At 59.1% G+C, this 21272-nt stretch overlaps 2 protein-coding genes across 7 annotated transcripts in view; both read right to left on the bottom strand.

Annotated features, from left to right (window-relative positions):
* Positions 1–1646: 1646 nt before the first annotated feature.
* On the bottom strand, positions 1647–5949 carry CRYBB2 (crystallin beta B2). The gene is made up of 6 exons (XM_025169147.2): positions 4746–5949; positions 3846–3912; positions 3470–3588; positions 3021–3153; positions 2413–2555; positions 1647–2202 (listed from the first exon to the last, which is right to left on the bottom strand). The coding sequence occupies exons 2-6, from the start codon at positions 3891–3893 to the stop codon at positions 2034–2036; spliced, it is 612 nt and encodes a 203-aa protein (XP_025024915.1). The 5' UTR covers positions 3894–3912; positions 4746–5949; the 3' UTR covers positions 1647–2033.
* A 372-nt stretch (positions 5950–6321) lies between these two features.
* The window catches only part of KIAA1671 (KIAA1671 ortholog), a 40670-nt gene continuing 25719 nt past the window's right edge, over positions 6322–21272 (bottom strand). For 5 of the 6 annotated variants that reach the window (XM_088135056.1, XM_088135057.1, XM_025169142.2 and 2 more), the window contains 7 exons: positions 10390–10508; positions 9458–9662; positions 9191–9377; positions 8718–8839; positions 8368–8507; positions 8096–8185; positions 6322–7749 (listed from right to left, as the gene is read on the bottom strand). In XM_088135056.1, the coding sequence (XP_087991182.1) occupies positions 8107–8185; positions 8368–8507; positions 8718–8839; positions 9191–9377; positions 9458–9662; positions 10390–10508 (852 nt within the window). In that variant the 3' untranslated portion in view covers positions 6322–7749; positions 8096–8106. The remainder of the gene's footprint in view (positions 7750–8095; positions 8186–8367; positions 8508–8717; positions 8840–9190; positions 9378–9457; positions 9663–10389; positions 10509–21272) is intronic. The other variant, XM_088135059.1, reaches the window with a different exon arrangement.

The following is a 21272-nucleotide window of genomic DNA, read 5'->3' on the forward strand; positions in this document are numbered from 1 at the left end:
GACCCAGAGTGACCCAAAGGCCGGCTCCTGTGGTCGTGCTGTTTCTGCCATATTTGGACACAGGGCAAACTGCCCTGGGCCATTTACCTTCCCGTGACTCTAATCCACTGGTACGCGTTAATCCCATCAGGTCTCCATGTGGCTGGGCACCAAGGAGAGAGGCTTGCTAATAAACCAGCTGCATCAGCCTTTCGCTGGCATCGCTTTCTGCAGGCCTCAGGCAGATGCCCCAAAGCTTCCTGCCCCACCCACCAATCCAGGTCAAAGCCCTTGGCAACTGGAGGGGGAGAGAGGGAACCCGGCTGTTTTGTGCCTCCCATGCGAGGGGAGCAAAGGCTCCCTGGAGTCCTGCCAGCCTCGCCATCTGGCTGCTTCTCCCCTTTGAGGAGGCGCAAAGCTCCTCTCCAGAGGCACCTGGAGTGGCTGTGTGAGCTGCTGACGCTGCCCGACAGGCGCGGGCTGTGAATGCCAGTCTAGGATCATTTGCTTCCAGACAGACGGAGCGGAGGCATCTGGAATACCAAGCGCCTCCACTCGAGGCAGAGCTGCCCAGAAGCCAGCCTCTTCCTGGCCACGCTCCTCCTGGGTGGCCCGGGCAGGTTCGCTGCCTTTCAGCCGTGGCGCACGGGTGATGGGACGGAACCCAGAGATGCAAGGCCCTGCTGTGTCCCATGCCAGGGGGAGTCATACCAATTAAGACCAATTAAGAGTGCCATTTAAAACTCCCTGCCCCTGTGGCTTTCTTAACCCGCAAGGCCTGCTGCCCGAGCAACCTGCATGGCTACGCTGGCGCTCAGGGCTGGAGCTGAGGGACCTGGGCAAGCCGTATCCTGCCCTTGGAACCAGTTCTGCTGCAGAGATCCTTCCTGCCCAGCGGCAGTTCCCTCTGCGCACTTGGGAGTGACGGGACTGGTTCCAAGATTGCCTCTCCCAAGCTGCGGAGCCGCGTTCCAGTGGGGACCCCACCATCCCCGTGGTGCCCATGATCAAAGTCCTCAGGCACCCACCAGCCACGAGATACTGGCTTGTAAGATCCGGAGCCCAGAAACTGGAATCAGGAGGAGGGGCCTTCTCCTCCCTCCGAGACCCTCAGCCACGAGGTGCTTCCAAGAGTTCAGTCTTGAAAGAACGGTCAGCCTGGGTGGACTACAACGCCCATCCCTGCTAGGAGTTGCCTGGGCTCTGTGGGTTAGAGAAGGCTGGGTGAGGCAGTGTCTGGGGGGGGTGACCCAGCACCCCCGCCTCAACATGGAGCAAAGGCTGAGACTTCCTTGAAGCCCCAGCCCCAGTTCTCACGGGCGCACGCTTCTCCTCTTAAGCCCTGGGAATTGTGGGAAACTTGCCCAGGGGCCAGCCAGATCGAGAGGAGAGGTGGAGGAAGCCCCCTGCCCAGGCTGGCACCCTTCTCTTGTTTCTGGAAGATCTGGGGGTGGGGGCAGCTGGGGTGTTTTTTCCACAAAATCCCAGGGAGGCCGGCAGAGGAACAGTTCAAGACGAGAAAGGGGTGGAAGGGCAGTGGGCAGGAAGCTGCATCCCTCCCTCCCTCCCTTTGCCCAGGGCAGAAGGACTGGCAGGCTGGACCCCCTTCTTGCCCCCCAGTCTGAGCCTGATGGGGAGTTTCAATGCTTTTAAAGGGGAGGAGAAACGAGGAGGGGGAATGATGGATTGGTTACTCAGTGCTGCACAGTGGCTGCGTGGCACCTCCAAGCCCAAGGGCAGTCTACCATGCTCTGCCTGGAGCACAACCAGGAGGGGGGCTCCTGGGCTTGGCTCCCCCAGGAAGCTGGGTGGGGAGGAGCTTTTCTTGATGCAGGAGGCCCCGGGTGGGGGGCATGGAGCAGCCTCCGGGGCAGGCCCCTTTTTCTGCCATGCCAGGAGGGATGGAAGCCGAGCAGAGCCAGGAAGAGTTTTCAGATGACAAAAGCTTTATTCAGGGATGGAAGCAGAAGCAGAGGCAGCGAGCAGAGGAGGGGGCCCGGCCAGGCAGCAGAGGAAGACCGGGTGGCGGGGGCGGCCCAGGACCCTCCCGGGGCTTAGCTGGTGCGATAGAAGGCGCCCTGCTGGTGCCACTGCATGTCCCGGATGCGCCGGACCGACTGGATGTGGGGCTGCTGGGCGCCGAACTCCAGGTTGTCCTTGTAGTCTCCCTTCTCAAACAGACACTGGTACCCACGGTAGCCGGGGTACTGGTAGCCAACCCACCTGCGGGAGGAGGGCAGGGTCAGGGGAGGGCAGCTGGGAGCACGGAGCCCCAGCCCCTCAGGCCAGGAAGCGGGAAGGAAACCCCCGGGGATGAGAGCCCCTCCCTCTCTGGCTGTTTAGGCCTGGGCCCGCGCCCTCCACTGCTGTCCCCTTCCCGAAGCCCAAGGCGGCTTGCAAGGGAGGGCCCCCGTCGCCCGCCGTGAGACTTACGTGCCGCTCTGCACTCGCACGGAGGACACCTTCTCCTGGTAGCCGTAGGCGTGGAAACTGGGCACGTCGTCGTCCACAATTTCAATCTTCTTGCCACTGAAGCTGGGGTTCTCGTACAGGACGATCTTGTGCTCCTGGCTGTCCTGCAGGGAAGGACGAGGGCAGATGGCGGGCTGTGGGGCCAGGGCCGAATCCCAGCTGAGCCCCCCAGCTACCGGGGGCAAGGGGCTGGATATAGGCCCCAACCTGAAACGCTCTTAATTGCTTCCCAATTCAGGTTTGTTTTGCAGCCCGTTCAGACACAGTGGCGGGGGGCGGGCATTCTTTGTTCTGTTTTTCCTCCTGTTGCTGCTGCTGCTGAGCAACACACCTTTTTGTGGCCACCACCATCCTCTCTTCGCCCGGCCGCCATCGTGATCCCTCCCCGTCCTCTTTGCAAAGGGCTAAAGGAACCCCTCACCCCATGGCAGAACGCGGCTGCACGAGCCTTGATGCCCATCTGCACACAGGCCTGGCCTCACAGCCAAGGGTCCGGCTGCAGCAAGCGTCAGCCCTCCCTCCGAGACCCCCTCCTCCCATCCCTGGCCAGCAAGAACTGAGCTGCTCACCACTTTGATGGGCCTCAGGGAGGAGATGCCATCGCTCCTGCGGCTGCTGGTCCAGGAGTCCCAGCGGGGGTACTCCCCCTTCTCAAAGATGAACTGCTCCCCTTTGAAGTGAGCCTGCTCATATCCAACCCACCTGGGGGCAGAGCAGAGGCTTCAGCGGGGGCTCGTCTGGTGTCTGAACCCCAACCAGAAATCCCACCCAAGAAACTGCACTAGAGTTTCGTGGGGTGGGGGGTGCCTCCGTGCCAATCGAGCTGCCCTCCCTCTGAAGCGCTTGGAGGGTCGGGGTGGGGACAGCCCCTTCTCGGGACTTTTCAAAGCACCGCCTGGAACTTCCTCACGGTTTGGAAAACGGATCCACGTCCACACCAGCCCGGGGGGGCCGCACCAGTCCCACAGCCTCCACGTGGGAAACTGCCTCCCCCCGAACCCCATTTTTGGGTACTTACGGGCCTGAATGCACCAAAATGGAACTGACTTTCTCTATTCCGGCCTCCTTCAAGTTGGGGCAAGGGGCACTCAGCTCCTGGCAGCGGCCCTGGAAGTTGTCCTGTTCGAAGAGGGCGATCTGGAAGCGCAGAAAAGAGGGGACCCGTCAGAGCCTTTTGGGCACCCTCAACTGGGAGGAAAATAACCCTTCAACATGGTGCTGGGCCTGCCTGGGGGGCGGGAAGCTAGAGATGCCTTATGGCTTCTGCCGTCCTCGGCCTGCAAGGCAAAGAGGACCCCCATCGTCCTCCTCCCACACCGATACCGGGGCCCGCACAAGCTCCTCTCCCCCCGTCTCCCCCAGGCACACGCCCGCATGCGGAGGGGCCCGCTGACCTTGGAACTGGTCTGCAGCTGCTTCGATGTCTGATGGTCCAAGGCCATGGCGAAAGGGGGCTGCTCCCTGAGGAGAGAAGTCACGGTAGGGATGGCACGCAGCCGCCACCACCCTCACGAGGGGCACCGCCTTGGGATGCTCCGCAGGGGCTACTAGCCCCTCCCATCTACCCTGGGGCTTCAAGTGGATGCTTGGTCCCTCTTCAGCACAGGGGAGAAGCTGGGCCATTGCCCGGCTCAGGACTGGCCTGGCCCCGTGAAGAGGGGGATGGACAAAGACTGGCCAAGGGCCACCTGCCAACGGTAAGTATAACCCACTTTGCAAGAGAGAAAGACACAAGCTGGCATTATCAAGAAAGTAGAGAAACCGCTTCCTTTGACCCCAGTAAAACCGCGAGAAGCAGAAAAGGGATCCCGGCGGCTTTAGCCAGGAGAAGAGATCCCTCCTTTACAGGGGCCCTGGGGGGACGGGGGGCTGCAGCCATCTGAAACAAGCGCTGTGTTGGTCAAGACAGCGATCAAACAAACCTCACCCCTTTGCCCGCTACAGAGCCTCTCCTTGTTCTTGGGCGGTGGACGGTGGGTTCCAACCGTCTCTCTACAGACCTCCCCTTATTTTGCGCCCGCTCCACCCTACCCTCCTGACCGATTTTCTCCACCAGAGACTCAACCCTGGTTGGAAAAGCGGCCCACGAAAGCAGCAGCAGCGTAAACCCCGGAAGAAGGAGGAGCGGAGGAAGCCTACCGGTTGCACCAAAATTTGCTTCTGCCGCTGGACACCCGCAGCTGGGCCCCGCAATTTATAGAGAGCAGCAGAGTCACAGGCCAGCAGTATTGATCGACATGTGACCAAAAGCAAGAATGCTGGATTAAACTAGAATGAAAACAGAGTCAGCTCACCCCCAGCATCCTTTTGTCCTGCAGAAGACTGAAAAGCAGAGTTATTTCATGAGCTTTCAGTTTGGAGCCACCCGCTTTGCTTTGTCAGCTTCCTGGGCAAGAAGGGCCCAGTTTTGTTGACCTCAGCAGGTGCCCCCCAGGCATCGCGCTCCCACCCCAGCTGGCCCCAGGGCTGTGTCAGCCAGAGCCTGTCCCTGGGACACGCCCTGGGCGTGCAGCCCTTGGAAAGAACGTGACGGTGGCAAGTTACGGGTGGGTGGGCGTGTTTCGCCACTCCTGCCACGCCATTGTCGCTGCTGTTGGAGAGAGAGCAGCACCTGGCACGAAGGGCTCCCTGCCCACCAGACCAAGTCCTCCGGGCAACAGCGTTCAGGCAGGAGAGATTTTTGTCTGTTGGAAATAAGATCCAAGAAACTGAATCCAGAACGCACCCCTCCTCCTGGGGGGCAGGCAGGACTGGAGCGGTCGGGGGACGAGCAGCGTGGAGTGCAGCTTCCACGGGCTTGTGGTGGTCGTTCCTGCAACGGCTGCCGTGGCTCGTGCTGGCTAGGCTCTGTGTCGGCTGCTGGGTCACCGTGGGAGTCTCTCCGGCCTGCTCACGTTTCCTGCCCCGGGGAAGTCCCGTCTCCCAAAAGGAGGCCCGGAGGGACGGAGAAGCCACCGCCGGTGCTCCCCAAGGGCTTCAGCCGAGGACTGTCCAGGAGAGCTGGGGAAGAGCGAGTGGCGGGAGCAACCTGGGCCAGCGCAGCCCCGTCTGCTCAGCAGCCACTGTGGGGAGCCTGCAGGCGTGGGGCTCCCGGGGCGGCCGAAGCAGCAGAGGGGGAAGGTGGCAAAATGCAGACTTGGAGCCAGGCCACCCGTTTTCGGTGCTGCGTTCACAGGAAGACGAAGCAGGGTCTTTCTAGCGCCCTTTTAGTTTAGCAAGTTGCTTTGGGAGATGCCTCGAGAGCTCCCTCTCGCGGCAAGAAACAGAGGGGGTTCTGCGGCGGGAAACCCTTTCCATGGACACCGAGCTTGACCAACCCTAAAAGCAGAACAGTTGCTTCCTTTGATCTGGAAAGGAGGCAGTGAGCAAATGGGGGCCGGAGAGCAGCGTGTCCCCTCCCAAGCCTCAAATCCCCTCGCCTGCAGGGACAGTGAGAGGCATCCGGGTGCGTCGGCTTTTCACCGGACGGCCATCTCACGGCGGCCGCGCAAGGCTCTTGCTGCACAGCCACTCTGCGCACCAGCAGCGGTTGCCCTCCCGTCCCCATCCGCAGGTAAGTAACGCTGCCACTGAGAGGACAGCATGGCAGTTACTTTCCACCGTTAACAGAAGAAAGAAAACTGACGGCCACACCACGTTGCTCTGAACCATGTGTTTTTAATCAGACATATCAAGGCCAAACATTTCTAGGAGCAGAACATCAGTGCCCGAGCACAAGGAAGCACCTCCGTGCTCAGCTTCCCAGGGATCTGCCAGCCACGTTCTCCTGGGAACCCCAGCCCCGGAAAGGCTGCGGATGCACAGAGCAAATGCTGGCACTGCTAGGAGATTCCTCCTCCAAGTGGCACAGGGGCGGGGGCATCTCCTTGCTTTGGGGTGGGGGGGCTTGGTCTCACAGCTTCCAGGGGTGGTGAGAAGGAGGACCGAGTCCCACAAACAACGGGCAGGGTGCCCGAGGGCTGGAGGCCTGGGGGAGCAGATGGGCCTCCCTTCTGCCAAGGCCTGGGAAGAAATGGAACCCATGGTCCCGGACCGGCGCCGGGCACAGAGGCAGCTGGCTGTCCCACCATAGGGCCAAAGGACGTGGCATCTGGCTGAGCCCTTCTGAAACCAGAGCTTTTGTGAGAAGAGCACTTATGGGAGGAGAGGGAAGGCAATGCAAGTTTCTAAGCACAGCGTCCAGGGAGGCAGGAATGCAGACACAGAGGTTGGGGCTCGGACTGACAGGGAAGACTTGCCACCCGGGCAGGACAACGGGCAGCCCTGGCGTGGGTAGCTGTGCTGCTAAAAGTGCTTCCAAAGGGGCAAAAGGCAAAGGGGCAGGACCCCCCTCCGCTCCAGCATAACCAAGGGGGCCTCCCAGAGGGTCTCCTGGCCCCCTCGCTTGTGGACAATCTGGGATTCCTCCGGCTGGCCAGGATGGAGCCAAAAGGGACTTGCACGCAGCGAGCCTTTGCCCTGTTGGCAGGGGCTCCCGGCAGCCGAGAGGCACGTTCATTTGCTGATCAATATCCCCAAGTTTAGAATGGGGGCAGGGGGGGAATACTTCTGCATCTGGATGTTTGGAAGGATAGGAATACTATGCTCCCTTTCCCAAATATTTACAGGAAAATCTAGCAAAGATCACCAGGTTCTGTTGCTGACCTGATACAGACACCACTGAGACCAAGTTTGTTTCTCCCTTCTGTTTCTGGTTTTTGTTTTTGTTTTAAGTAAATGAAAAAGCCATCTCCTTGGGTGATTTACAGCCGTTTAAAGGAGACTGCTTGACTTTATTGCTTTCTCTCTCCTAGGAAAGGACAGCTCACCCTTGAAGCAATTACTCCACAGCCAACAAAACTTGTACAATAAAATCTCCTTTGATCCTTGAACAACGACGACGACAAATCACATTGTCCCTGGCCAAATAGCAAATCCACAAAGTTTTCAGCCGATCAAAAATAGATCCTTAAAAAATAACCAGTCCCTTTTCCTTCTCAATATGGCAGTAAGCGCGATCTGTTTTTCACTTCCGCAAAGAGAAAAGAACTCGCTCACAGAAGCTTCTCCCTCCCTGACAGACCCCAGTTTCTCGTCTTGACTCCCCAGCAGGAAGGCAGCGCGTTCAGGGGCAGCCCCGGGGAATGCAGGGCAGTGGGGCCGGGCCCTCTCCCACTGGTTCTCCGGTGTTGGAGCCAAGCAGGGCCCGAGAGGAAGGCACCGAGCGCAGAGCGGTCAAGGCGAGAGGAAGCCACGGGACGGGAACGGGGCGGCGGTCAGTTAAGGCAGCATCCTTTTCTGGCCAGTCACGGCTCCAACCTGGAAGGGAGGGGGGGCGGAATCAGGGCCTCGGCACCCGGCCTGCCTGGGCCTGCCCCGGATGACGCGCTGCCTCCCACAAGCCCTCCCTGGGCACCCATGGCAGGCAGGCAGGCAGGCTGCCCGGGCACCCGCAGTCTGCCAAGGAAACGTTGCTGGCCAGGTTTGGCCCCTCAAAGCCCCCATCCAGCTGGACTCGCCAGAGGCAGCTCAGCCCAGGAGGGCAGCGCGTGCCACGTGTGAGCCCGGCCCGAGCGCGTCCTCTCCAGTTCTGTCGATGCCAGGGCCCCCACGCTGGCCCGACGACCTGTCCCGCCTGCTCAGCCCACAGGCGTCCCCTTTGAACCTGAGTCCTCCTCAGATGGGGCTCTCGGGCTGGCTCTGCTTCTTCTTGGACTTCAGCTCTTTCAGCCACCGGGGGGGCAGCTCCTCCGACCTGGAAGGAGCAGTGCCTCAGCAACTTCCCCTTGCCCAAAGAGGTGCTCCTGGCACAAATCGGGCTGGGGAGGCATGCGGGGCCAGGGGAGGCAACCTTCAGCACCCCCCTTTCTGGCTTCCAGGGTTGTGTGAATCCCACTGGCATTGCTGACAGGATGCCCTCCCCTCCCCTCCTCTCACCTCTCTTCCTTCCTGGGGGCGGCTGTCAGTGCCCTGCCTCCTGAGACCCCGGCCTGAAATGGACCTTTGGGAGACTTGCAGAGGGGCGCAGGGGTGGCTTCCTCCCTCCCCTCCGACTCGTGTCTTTTCCTGAGTTGAGCCTGTGAAGGAGACCCACAAACCCTGCCTCAGAGAACACGGAAAGCAGCCGACTGGCTGCCCGTCAGCGCCAGGCCATCAGCAGAGACCCACCCTGCCGTGCCAGGGAACAAGCCCTCAGCGGCCTTCAGGCTGGCCCTGGGGGGAACGCGGAAACGGAACGTCAATTTTCTAAGCATTTCATATCAGGCAGGAACCTTTTCCAGCCGTACCTTGAGAGCGGAAGGGTCCAGGCCCGGGAAGAGGGGCAGCCGTGGCTGGGAGGGGGGTGGCCTCTCTGCTGAGGGGGACTTCCCTTCCTCCTCCGACTCTCCTCCCTTGGTGGGCTTTACTTCTTCATCATGAAAAGCGGGGAGAAGGAGAACTGTCACCAGGCCAGGCTGGCCCAAGCGGGCTGCAGAGCTGAGGTGGGGGCAGGGGCAGGGGCAGCTCCCGAGGGCCAAGCCTGTCTTGGGGCCCTCACCAGCCAGGCATCCAGCCCCCTCCCCACCCCAGCTGGTCCAAACCCTGGAACTGCAAGGGGGGATTCATAATGGCCACGCCTCCTCCATGCCCCTCCTGGAGGATCTTGGGTAGCCCCCATTAGGCCCAGTCTCTCTTCCTGCGGGTCTGTCGCGATGCCCTGGCTGGATGCCGCAAGCGAGCAGCGCCCTTTCCCTCGGCTCCAGGTTCCCACAGCTCCTACCTGTGGAATCCCTGAACATCCAGGCGCTGTCTGCGTCGTCCGTTCCAGAGAACAGGGTCGGCGGCTGCTCAGCATCTCCACCGGCACTTCTCCGGAGCGTGTGGGAGATCGGGGCCCGACGCTGCTGCCGCCTCTTGCCGAGCAGCACCCGGCTCTTCAGGAGCCTCGAGTCCAGCCGGGGAGTTTGCTGGAAAAGGGGAACAGACGGGCTTGCCACTGAAGCACAGGCCTGCCCCAGACGCGGAGGGGACTGCCCCAGCCACTCACATCGAGGAAGGAGAACTCCGTTGGGGGAGAGGCGCTGGCGCCATCCGCCGACTCTGCATCTGGGCTGAAGTCATCCAGGCTGGTGCTCCTCTGCTCCTTGGAGGCCGGATCCGTCGGAGAGGAGAACACAGAGGCCCGGCTGCTGGGGGACGGCTTCTGGGTGGGGGCCGCGCTGCTTTCCGAGGAAGGAGACTCCGGGACAAAACTAGGACAAGCGGCAGGAAGGATTAGGCTGCTGAGCGGCAGTCTGCAGCGCGACTCATTGCAAGGACCCCTCCCTCACCCTAGTCTAGGGGGCGAGAGAGTCATTTAGCAGCTTGCTCTGGGGAGGGGGAGTCCCAAAGGATCCTAATGTCTCAAGGAAACCGAGGAGGGGCATCGCTACTCTCGAGCCCATCTTGAAAGGTGATCCTGCTCCTGAGCAGAACAGTCGGAGCAGACGTGCCACAAATGTGCAAGGCACCGCGCACCTTTGCAGGAGAGGCCTGGAGGCTGGAGCCTGGCCTCGTCTCTCCCCCAGACCCCAAGACACCCCCAGCCACCTGCAGAACCGGCCCCTTCCTGGCTGGAGAACGGAGGAGGCCTCACCCCATCCAGGTCTCTGGACAAGGAGCTGGTTGAACAGCAGAGGGTGGCGCAGGCGGCGTTTCCCCAGGAAGGCTCCGAGAGGCGCTCGGTGGCCACCCGAGGCTCCTTCGAGCCAGCCCCCGCGACTGCCACGAAGCCAGAGCTGGCTTTGGAAGCCTTGTGTGGTGCCAGGAAGGGCCACTGTGGCCCCCCGGCCTCCTCGCCTGCCAACCAATTTGTGGCAAATGGGGCTGCAACTGTGACTTGGCCCCTCTAGCGATAGAAAAGGCACCCCCCACCCCCAGACAGGCAGGAAAAGGATCCGGGGACCATGAAGCCGCTGCTCCCCCTCCCCGTCCCCTCACCTGTCTCCGCTGTGCCTCTGGTTGCCCCAGGTGCCGTACCTGCTGTCGGCCTCTTGCACGAGGACATCGGTGTCCCTGGCCTCTGCTGCTGGCCGGCCGAAGCATTGCTTCAAGTGGTCCTGGGGAGGTGAGAAGGGAGAGCGGGCATTATCCCCTGCCAGGCAGGGACGTGCTGGATGGAGCAGACTGAGGGCCCTCGGACAGCGCCTCCTCCCTTTCCCACTGGCCCGTGGCTGTGGGGGCGCACCCTAATTTCTACAGGCGAGGAACGGCCAGGCCAATTCTCATAATCCCCTTGGGGAAGCCCCATCTTCACTAAAGGCGACACCAGCTTCCATGTTCTTCACGTCCCTCTGGCAACAAGACCCATCGCCCAGGCAGGACTAGCCATGGTCTTGCCTGAAAAACCCAAATGATGGCAGCAGGACGTTGCACTGAAATGGGGGTTGCCAAGGGGTTCTCTCACCACTCAATGCACAACAGGGGGAGGGCAAAGAAACGATCACCAGCTGCCGCAAGACTTGGGCAAAACACGGCCAAAAAAACCAAAACAGAGAGTCTTTGCCTAGCTGGGGCATTTGTAATGCCCAGGATCAGGACCCCTCCCTTGCAAAAAACCCATCTTACGAAAGACTGGCGAGTAGACCCGTCCTTCGAAGCTCTCCAAGAAGGAGAGAACGGGAGATCGCCCATGAGCGCTCTGCAGTTCCTTGCGAGGAGACCGTAAAACAGCATTCTCTCATGGGTTTAAGTGCCAGGAGCCGAGGGAGACAACATCTTTGCCCTCAGCAGTGGTGGAGCCTTTCAAAAGGACACTAAGCCGGCCAAACTCACTTTCTAATCACGTTTGGAAATGTTCAATTTAACCACTTTATGGATATTAGAGACCCTCAAAACGGCGAGCTTAATTTGACCTCTCATGAGTTTTATCTTGTTTGGATTTAAGACATTTTAAATAGAGAGAATAATATATAGTATTATATATATTATAATAATAATACAATAATATACAACTGGCAAAAAGCCAAAAAAAAAAGAAAGATTTTAAGAAAGTTTTAAATGGATTGGGAGACCAGAGAGATTTGGAATATTGGTTATTTTTGCTTGGGAGTTGAAAAACAAGTACATAATTAAATAATATACTCATGGGAAGCAACTGAAATGCAACTAAACCCATATTAGGAACTGAGGCTTGATGAAGGGTGCAAAATAGACACTAGAGGGAACTAAAGGACCAGGATGAAACAAGTTAAAATGGCTAAGCCAGCTGTAACTTTTTCTTATCTTAGTTTTTTTTTGAAACGTGGACTGAAATATTAATAACTAATATCTCAGAAAGGATACAGATTTCAATGGCCAAGTGTTTAGAAGTTGGTAAGAAAAACTTTTAAAAACTTTTACCTGACATAAACTTTAGAGTCTGAAAGCATGGAAGACAACAAAATTGAGATGACCAGAATGGGAACCCAAAAGACAAATCTAGGCAAGGATCTGGGCGCGGAACAGCCGCGACAAGAACTCCCGGACGATGCGTCTCTATGGGATGTACAAAGTAGGCTGGTGAAAGCTCTGAAGACTCCTTTTAAATGCCAAAGAGGGATGAAAGACCAAATCCTGCGATGCCCAAGGAAGGATTTAAAGGCCGAGGTTCCGCAGAGCAAAAAGGAGGAATGCAAAGGCGGACTATTTGGCCAGGGATAAACTGTTGGTTTGATATTTCTGGTAATTCCTAATGGACGTTCTGCTGAACTAGGTTTGAAAAGATGATGATTTCTGGATTGCGTATAGATAAAATTTAGGCTATGAGGAGAAGCGGGGTTTTTTATTTGTAACTTTAAAAGAGAATGAAAAGTTAGTATATTAGCTTATGCTCCATGTGATGAAGGTCGGAAGCCACTTCCGTTTCCAGAGCCACGGCGTGCCCAGCAGGCATTCTGGTCACTCTTCTGGCAACTGCGCCACAAACAGGCCGTCACCAAGAGGAGAAAAGCAGGCGACCTGCGCTAACGAACGGAAGCAGTGGAACAAAAGGGCAGGACCCTTCAAGGCCCACAAAACGAGGCTCCGTTGTTCTGTCCAAGTTGAATCTGGACCCTTGAGCCCCTTCTGCCCCCTCCTTCCTATCGACCACTGGTTTTCACAAACCAGGACCGAAGTTTTTCTGGGCAAAGATCCCCCCAACCGTGAAAGAGCTGCTCGGATTTGCTCTCAACAAATCGAGCTTCTTCATGGCTCTGGGATGGCCAGAACAATGCAACTGCAGGATGGAAGGGTTAGGAGGACGGGGGGGAATGAGCAAAGGGTTAGGGTACTTCACCCATTTCAGGTCTGGTAGGCAGAAAAGGGCCCGCTTCTCAGTAGCAGCGCTGAGGAGACAGAAGAGCGCTCTGGAGGTGGAGCAGCACACCGACCTCGGGTCGCTCCTTCCCCCTTTGGAGAAAGAGGGCAGTCTTTGGGCCTCGGTGGCCTAGGGTCTTCCCCACCTTTTCAGGCCGCAGCATGGAAGCTGTTTTGCATCTCCGCTTGGTCCTTCTAGCACTGAGGCTGCCACTTTGCTCTCGCTCTCCACACAGCAAAGGATGACCGCATGGTTGGAGGAAGCAACTGAGAAGGGCCCACACCAACCTGCCAACCCACCATGCTGGTTCTGCCCCCCCCGTCCATAAACGCCAGCCAGAAGGCCTCCCCAGAGAAAGTCCCAATGGATGTTGTGTGTGTGTGTGTGTGTGTGAGAGAGAGAGGGGGGGGCAGCCACGTGTGTCCGCCCGCCCTACAGACGCAAGGCCGCACTCCACGCTCCTTTGCAAATACAGCTCTAGCTGCTGATGGAAGGAGAGGCCGGGCAGGCTCAGCCTCCAACACAAAACACGGGCAGATCTCACCATGTGCTCTCCAAGAGGTGGCAGCCGGTTTGGTGCGTGAACCCCCCAGGAGCTGCCAGGCCCCAGCACACGGTTAAAAGCATCCGTGTAAATCTCCAGGCCCATGCCAGGTTCAACCAAGGGGGATAACAAATGCGCAGATGTACGCCTGCACACACGCTTGTACTCTTTCCCCAAATGCCCATGCCCCCCCTCCAACCCCATAGAAAAAGGCTTCAAAGAGCTGCTCCCTGGGTGCTCGTTCTTGCAGCCAAAGCCACTGTCACGGGTTCCCCGTCAGGTGGGAACGCTGCCAGTTCTTCTTCCCACAGCTATCTCAGGGTGCCAATCCACCACCTTCTGGTAGTGCCTATAAGCAGAACAACACCCAACAACACAGCCTTGCGACACAACTACTCACCCAAATACACATTGTGCGCTCAGGTTGCAGCCAATCCCACAGCCCGCTTCGCTGGGAAGGGCTCTGTGCTGCACACCACCCCCCTGGAAGCAGGAGGCAGCCGAAGAAAGGGGTCCTGCTATATTCCTCCACCAAACTGAGAGACTGGCGATTCCTCGGCTGCCTCGCTCGCATGGACTTGACACGTCTTGCCCCACGCGAGAGTCGCTCTCAGCTGGAGCCACAGAGGATCAGAGAGGAGACCATCAAGGAGCATCACAGCCTGGACAAGCTTCCCAGCCTCCCTCTCCACCCAAGTATGAGCCAGCAGGGACTGAGGCTGGCAGACATTAAAAACCCGCTGAATAAAATGTGCTCTCAATTTCCAAAGGAAAAACACGGTCTGTAGACACGTACAGCTAAATACACACTTGCAAAAAACAGAGACAGCGAGGTCTGTTAGAGAGAGGCGTTCCTCTCTTTGTGTGACCAGGACTATTTCTTTTAAGACACTGAAGCGCTTCCCCAAAGACAAGGCATGACTCCCAGTTCTTGTGCTCAGCAATGTAGAAACCTGAAAGATGACTCTCTCTCAAAAAACACACAGGTCATGGCGCTAACATCCGGACACTTGACGCTTCTCATCCCATCATTCCGGTCTGTTTCCTGTTCTGTTCGGCTGAAGAAAAACAGGAGAGACACGGCGCACGGCCCCACGCGCTTGTCCCGCTGAGACAAGGCAGGCAGCTCCAAAGAGCCCCTCCCAACACTCCCAACCGGGCGAGTCTGCTTTGTGCCCACAGCAAGGCCTGCCCTCCACCCTGCAGAAGGGACCCCAGGCGGGGCTTCAGACCTCACGAGCCAGATGCTGCGCCGCTGCTGCAGCCACAGATAAGCAGCAGTTCCTAGAACTGGCTGACCTCACCGATGACAGCAGCTCTGGGGAGACCTTCCCGCCCCCGATCACCGCTCTTTCTTGGAGGGCCGACTCCTTCCGGACAGCAGCAGGGCAAGCCGGGGGCCTCAGGCGCGAGCGCCCAGGTGGGTCCCCAGAGGGACGGCCATGGAGTCAAGGTGGTGGGAGGGAGGGAGGCGAGAGACCTCTGAGGGCTTCGCTTCGCTGCTCCTGTCCGCGAGGCCTTCCCAGAAACAGAAGCTTCCCCAGCGTGACTACAGTAGGTTTTCTCTCCCTTCTCCGCCCCTCCCCAAGATACTTGGAAATGTTCGTTGCAAGTTGGAGAACGCTTTTCACCAAGAGCCACAACGCAGCCAGAGATCTGCAACCATCTCCTATGAAAGCAGATGCTTCTTGGTTTGGGGTGGGGGGAGAGCTACTCAAAGAGGCACCTTCTACAGGACAAGCAGAAACACACCTGATCTGACCTGCCCCTCAAGGGTAACCAGGGAAGAGGGAGCCTCGCTCTGGTGGGAAAACCCAAGGAACGTCCTTTAACTATCTTTAAACCATGACGGTATGAGCCCAAAGTGGAAGCCTGGTCAGGAGGAAATCAGGACCAACCATGCTCTGGGCGCTCAAAGTGAAAACCCCAACGCCTTCTGGCGGGCCAGAGGACACAAACCCTCGTAGGTGCTTTCATTCCCATTGCCAGGTGAGCAAGCCCCGTTGCTATATTTAATCCCCTTGGCAGAGGAAGTGGGAGCACAATTCATCGTCTCCACACCCCACCCTCTCCCCGCGCGGCTGAACACTCTCCTCGCCGGCTGCTTCAGCACCCATGTTGCTATGGATCCTGCGGCTGCTCGGATGCTCCCAGTTATGCGCTTTAGAGCATCCTGCCAGGGCTTGGAGCACAAAGGATCAATAGGCAGGTTGCCATTTTTGAGATAGAACTGGCAGTTATCTGAGGGAGGAATGCTTTCGTTCTGCCACGTGGGCCTGCTTCAGCACAGGAGCATCTTGGGCGTAAACGGAGAATGCGTGTGCCCAGAACCAAAACGTACCCACATCCCAAAACTCCAGCACCTCGTAATGCAAAGGCAGGACAGCCTGACTCCAGGTGCAGCTCCCTGGGGCCGTGTCCGCAGCAATCCTGCCGAACAGTCTAGGTAAAGCAGTGAACGAAAAGGAGGGGCGGGAGGAGGCCCGTGGGACCTGCTGAAGTCCCGGAGCAGGAGCCGAGGAAGGGCCAGTGGAGAAAGGAGGTATGCCAGTGGGTCTAGGAAGCAGCTGCGCGAAGGCAAGGGAGAGGCTGCTTGACAGCAGCCAAGTGAGGTGTTCAGAAACCCCGGCTGACGCGACAGCAAATGGGCTTCCAAACGCGGCTTTGCCAAGGAGGGCCGTCACTCCATATTCCGGCTTGAAAAAGGCCACGTCACCCACAGGGTGACGTAACTGCCAAGAAGCAATGTTTTCTCTTCGATTCGGAGATGCCGTCCAAGGTGCTAAGTGCAGGAGTGGCAGAGCAGAACCCCTAAAATAAGGAGGCCCTTTTCATGGGCTCTCCGTGGGCACTGAGCAGGTGGGGCTCAAACTAACTTCAGCTGGGTGCTGTTCAGAAATAAACAATTCAATCGCTTCAACTCGACGTCTGTAAGAAAACCCTGTTCATCACCAGGCACCGTATGCAACCATTTTCTGGAGATGGGCTTCAAATCGCTGGCGTCCACTGGGTGCTGCCGGGAGCATCCGCCACTGGGGATAAAGATGCACCGCCTTCCAGCAAGTCAATCCAGGATGTGCTGATGGTGGAGAGGTCAAGTCCTCCCTGCCAAGCCTCTTTCTAAACGATCTGCTCCATTTCTAGCATGAGGCACTTTTCCACATTCAGCCCCTCCAGGCTGTCTGTTGGGGCACAGCAGCCCACCAACCATTTCTCCCTGCCTCCTGCTTTGCGGATGGTTTGGGAAAAAGGACCAGTGGGGAGGGGAGATGCTCTTCACCAGCCACAGCGGGCTAGAAGTCATGGGCCTCAATTCCCATCATTCCCAGCCAGCCTCTCCAGGCAAGAGAGGCAAAGGCAAAGGCAGCAGCCAGCTTCAAAACCCCCGGGCTGCTTGATGGGCACCGACGGGCCCCCGGAGTCCGACGCTCACAGGACTACATGAAGCACTGACTCTCCCTTGGCCAAAAGGAGGAGAAGGGGTACACACAACCACCTACCGCAGCAATAAAAGTGGACCCAAATTCCCTCCCCAAAGAGGCTGAAGAGAGCTGCTGGGTGGTCAACCAAGACCCAGAGCCATGTCCACCACCTCCCCAGTGGCCAAAGGAGACTGTCGTTCGATGGATCTGGACCGCACCAGGCTAGAGGAAGTGGCACTGAATCCTGCAATTGCCCACCACTGCCAACCAACCTAGCTCTGGGCAGGTCATCCTGGTGTTCAGACCAACCAGGAAAAAAAGGTTTGGCCTGGACCTAAAGGGAGCAAGGAGTCAGGGTCAAGGAAGATGATGACAATGTGGACATGAGCCCAAGGCAAGGCTCAGATCCTGCCATCAGGTGCACTTCCTGTTGCCACAATCCAGCTTCCAGCAGCCCCCAGGAGCAACTTCACATCCAACTGCCAACACAGTCTACCTCAGCCTTTGGGAAGGGCGAGACCCCAGTTATCCCTACACAGGCCTGGAAGGGACTCTCGCTGGAGGCAGCTACTCAACAGTTGGATTTTGGGAAGGCGGCTTCCAGAATCACTTTGGACCTTAATGTAATTTAGTAAACCACCATTCTGGGGTAAACTTCCATGCTTCCCAAGCAACCTAACACGAGAGGTGCAAAAGTTCCCACACGCTGAGGCATGATATTGCCAAAGGACTGCACTTGTGAATATTTCAGGGGGCTGGCACAGTGGCTCCCCTGAGAGCCCTGACAACTTTGGCCTAAAAATGACCTAGGGCAAACTGAAAGCATCAACCAGGCTTACCAGGCTTCTCTGGCAGATCATGCGCTGGCCATACCTCCTGGTTAAAGTCCTCTGCATGGACAAATATTTGCAGAAGTGAATCAAAACAAGGCTTCAACGCTGGTGCCAGGGCAAGAAACCCTCCATTTGCCACAGTGGTTCTTTGCACAGCTGGGAGTGAGAAGTTTCTCCTCCTCTGACTGATTTCCACCCAGTGGAAGCATGCACACAACTGACCCCCCCCCACCAGCCCCCTAGGCAACTCTTCTCACCAGGGACCTTTGGGGTCCAGTCTCAATCTCCGGTCCAAAGTGCATCACGGTCCCTTCCCTTGGGGACTGCTCTGACCTCTGCCTTTGCCTGCGTGTCGCACAGACACCTTTTGGGCAGGGCCCAAAAGAACAGACAGCTTGGGCCACGCAAGAAGCTGCAAGTTTTAATATGCCTGAAAGCACCACACGCAGAGCCACCAGGATACTCCTGAGCAAAACACAAGACATGACCCGGTGCATGCAGCCCTGAGGGCCTCCTGGACGGACATGGCTGGAAGGAAGCTGGGACACATTTCAGGCTAGGCTGAGCAGAAGGCAGCCCCTGGAGGGAACCTGAACAAAGCAGGCCAGCGCTGACTTAACCCCGAGGAGCAGCTCAGGGACCCTAAAAGGCGAAGACGCCAAAGCGTACCTCCTGCTCCGCCCAAGCACTGGGCACCATGTTTAATTTCAAAAGCATCAGTTGCTCCACGACTGCAGCTATTTCCTGATTCTTTGACAAGCAACAGCTTTTGCAGGTTTTCAACCACATGTAAAGTTTTTACATTTCCAAGAAGGTAAGATAACGAACGAGAAGAAACCTACAGCTTCGAAATCTAGAACAGAGCTTTGAGAGCAATGTTCCCAACCTTGACCATTTTAAGATGTGTGGACTTCAACTCCCAAAATTCACCAGTCAGCATGGTCATTGCTAAGAATTCAGGGAGTTGAAGTCCATGCGTCTTAAAGTGGCCAAGGTTGGGAAACACTGATCTAGAGGAAGAGGAAGAAGAGCAGAGCGACCACCACCTCCATTCTTCAGCAAATTCTCCTGCAGTTCAGCCAAGGATAGCAAGAGGCCTTTTGGTTGACTGGAGCTCTTCTGCTTACACCAGACAAACCAACTTTTGCCGGGGTCCCTTCTCTGGAAAACGCACGCAAGGGCAAGTTCCCGTATGACCTCGTGGGCCAAAGACAAGCGGCCGCAGAAGCAAACCCATCCAAGCAGCCTCAACTGTTTACAACCAGCTTCATAACAGGACATCTGCTCTGTTCCGAGAAGAAAGTCCGCCTCTCCCCCCCTGCACGAGAACCAGGGAAGCCTCACGCCCTCCTGCGAGCAAGAGCAAGAGCAAGAGCAAGCCCAAGCCGGCTCCCTCTGCGCAAGGCCTGGTTCAGCTCCCGATGGGCCCAGCTGGAGAGGGATTCCGCTCGAGGGGTGGGCTTGTCCTAGAGCCCAAAGGGGCTTCTGTGCCCTTCTGACTGACTGATCTGCCCTGCTCCGGGGCCCCGGAAGGAGCGAGAGTTCCCCGTTGTGCCAGAGTCAGCGCGATGCCTCCGGTCTCACGCCAGCCGGATCGTGAGCAAGTCTACCCACCTCCCCTCCGGGGGAGAATGCCAGGGGCGCCCGTTCTGGAGCCTTGCTGGGCCCTGCTTAGGCTTGGGAGAAGCCAGAGTCCTTGGCCGGGACTGACCCAGGGCCAGAGGCTGACTCAGCCCTCGAGCGCCGGGCTGGTCAATGCAGCCCCCCGCCCCCGCCTTTGGGGAAGGAAGCTGAGCCTGGCGGGGTCGGGCGGGAGTCCTGCTCGCCTCGCTCCGCCCGGGGCCAGTGCTGGGGCGCGGGCCCGGGAGCAAAGGGGCTCTGTGGCCGTCTGCCCCCTCGCACCTGCCCCCCCTTCAGGGCAAAGGCGCTTTCTGGCCTCCCCTCCTCCTCCTCCAGCTTCGAGGAGAAAGCGAGCTTTAACCCTGCAGGCCAGGCGCCTGGGGAGAGGCCAGCGAGGGAGCGCGGGGGGCGGGCGGGCGGGCGGGCGGGGGTCTTCCTCGGCTGCTCTCAGCCCTCCCACCCCGTCCTTACGAGGTCAGGCGGCGGCGGCGGCGGCTGCTCAGGGCCCGCTGCGGGCCTCTTCCTGAGGGAGGAGAGCCGGCGCTGGCTGCGCACGGAGAACTGCCGGAAGGACTCCCTGCTCCGGGAGGCGAGGTGCCGAAAGGAGGCCGTGCGCTTGAAGGGGGCTCGGCCCGGCCCCTCGCCCGCCGCCCGCTCGGGGGCCACGGCCGCGGTGACCAGGTTCAGGGCCTCGTGGAGGGAGCGGCGCATCGAGCCCACCCAGTGGCTCATGTGGCTCTGCGCCCCGGCCAGCTTGTCTCCCAGGTAGTCCATGGCTGCTCGGCGCCGCCGCCGGGAATGAGCCGCCGCCGCCGCCGCGCAGACCTCCCGAGCGCAGGTGCCGCCGGCCCCGCTCCGGGCAGGAGAGGGCGGGGCCGAGGGGCGGGCGCGCGGGCGGGCGGCCGGGCGCGCGGGCCGCGCAGGAAGACCCTCTGCTCAGCCGCTGCCGCCGGTCGGCCCCTTCGGCGAGAAAGCGCCGAGCAGGGCGGGGCAGCCTCCGCGTGCCCCGGCTCCCGCGCAGGAAGGCCCCGTCCTGGCCGGCAGCATCCCAGGAGAGCTGCAGGGCCAGCTCCCCGCCCCACTGGCCGAGGGGGCAGGCGGGGTCCGGCGCCCGGAGAGTGGCTGGGGTCCCCACTCGAGCCTCTCAGCCTCTCCCCTCACGCCCGGCTCGCGCTGAGCTGGCTGGAAACTCTGGGCTTGCGAGGGCGGGCTGCGCCCCCCCGCCCCGAGTCTGCACCACGCAACCCCTCTCTGCCGGTGCGACGCCAGCTTCCAAGCCCACGGGGCAGCCCCCTCCCGCGGCTGGCCCCCCTGCAACAGCCGGGCCGGGCCGGGCCGGGCCGGGCGCGACGCGAGTGCGGGCGAGGTCGCCATGGCAACCAGCGAGGAACTGCATCCGCCGGGCGACTCGAGCACAACCATCGGCATGATGCGGCTTGCACGCCGCCGCGTCACACGCGGCCCAGCCATCCCGCGTTAACCCTCTCCTGCAAGCCCTGCCCTCCCTTCCGCTCAGGAGGCGCGCGCCACACCCCGAGGCCCAGCGCTCTGCCGAGGACAGCTTCCCCCAGCCCAGGAAGCGGTCGGTTCCTCTCCCCAACCAGGACGCTAAGCTGTGATGGCCTCTGCATGTCTGAATAGCCCCTGGGGGCCGAAACGCCAAGCCGGAGGGAGGGGGCTCCTTCCCCTGCCACGTGCCCCTACAGTCAGACCACCGGGCACCTTGCTGGTCAGAAGGAAGGGACAAAATCTGGCCTGGGAAGTCACGGATGCCACCAGGCAATAGCCACCTAGACGGGTAAACTTGCAGGACAGCAACCCAGTGGTGGGCAGTTCCAGCAGCCAACCCCCCCCCCCCAGATGGGAGGGAGGGCTGAGTCAAAGGTCAACAAGCAAAGTCCTCAATGCTGTGGCATTAGATTGGCACCGACAGCCGTGAACCCCTTGTGCGGCTGCCAGAGATTGCATTCGGACAACCATCTCATCCCAGCAGAGCATTACTAACTGGGGAGGGGGGCGGCGGGAGGAAAAAGCTGCAACTCAGCAGACTTAATTCAGAAAGGCCATTTTCCTTCCCAAAACGGCCAGAAAGCAACAAGCCCGCTTTCCTTCCCAAAAGAGCCCCC

This window comes from Python bivittatus, unplaced genomic scaffold (genome assembly GCF_059951505.1).
Source record: "Python bivittatus isolate LINGU-HERP-01145 unplaced genomic scaffold, Pbiv_v1 ctg000100_np1212, whole genome shotgun sequence".
Classification (NCBI taxonomy): Eukaryota; Metazoa; Chordata; class Lepidosauria; order Squamata; family Pythonidae; genus Python; species Python bivittatus.

What these genes read in the sequence shown, in the direction of transcription:
- CRYBB2 (XM_025169147.2), bottom strand. Translation starts at nt 3,893, where the DNA reads ATGGCCTTGGACCATCAGACATCGAAGCAGCTGCAGACCAGTTCCAAG. An exon ending in ATTTTGGTGCATTCAGGCCC is followed by an intron (nt 3,154 to 3,469) that starts GTAAGTACCCAA and finishes CTCTGCCCCCAG; the next exon opens with GTGGGTTGGATATGAGCAGG. An exon ending in CCCTGAGGCCCATCAAAGTG is followed by an intron (nt 2,556 to 3,020) that starts GTGAGCAGCTCA and finishes CCTTCCCTGCAG; the next exon opens with GACAGCCAGGAGCACAAGAT.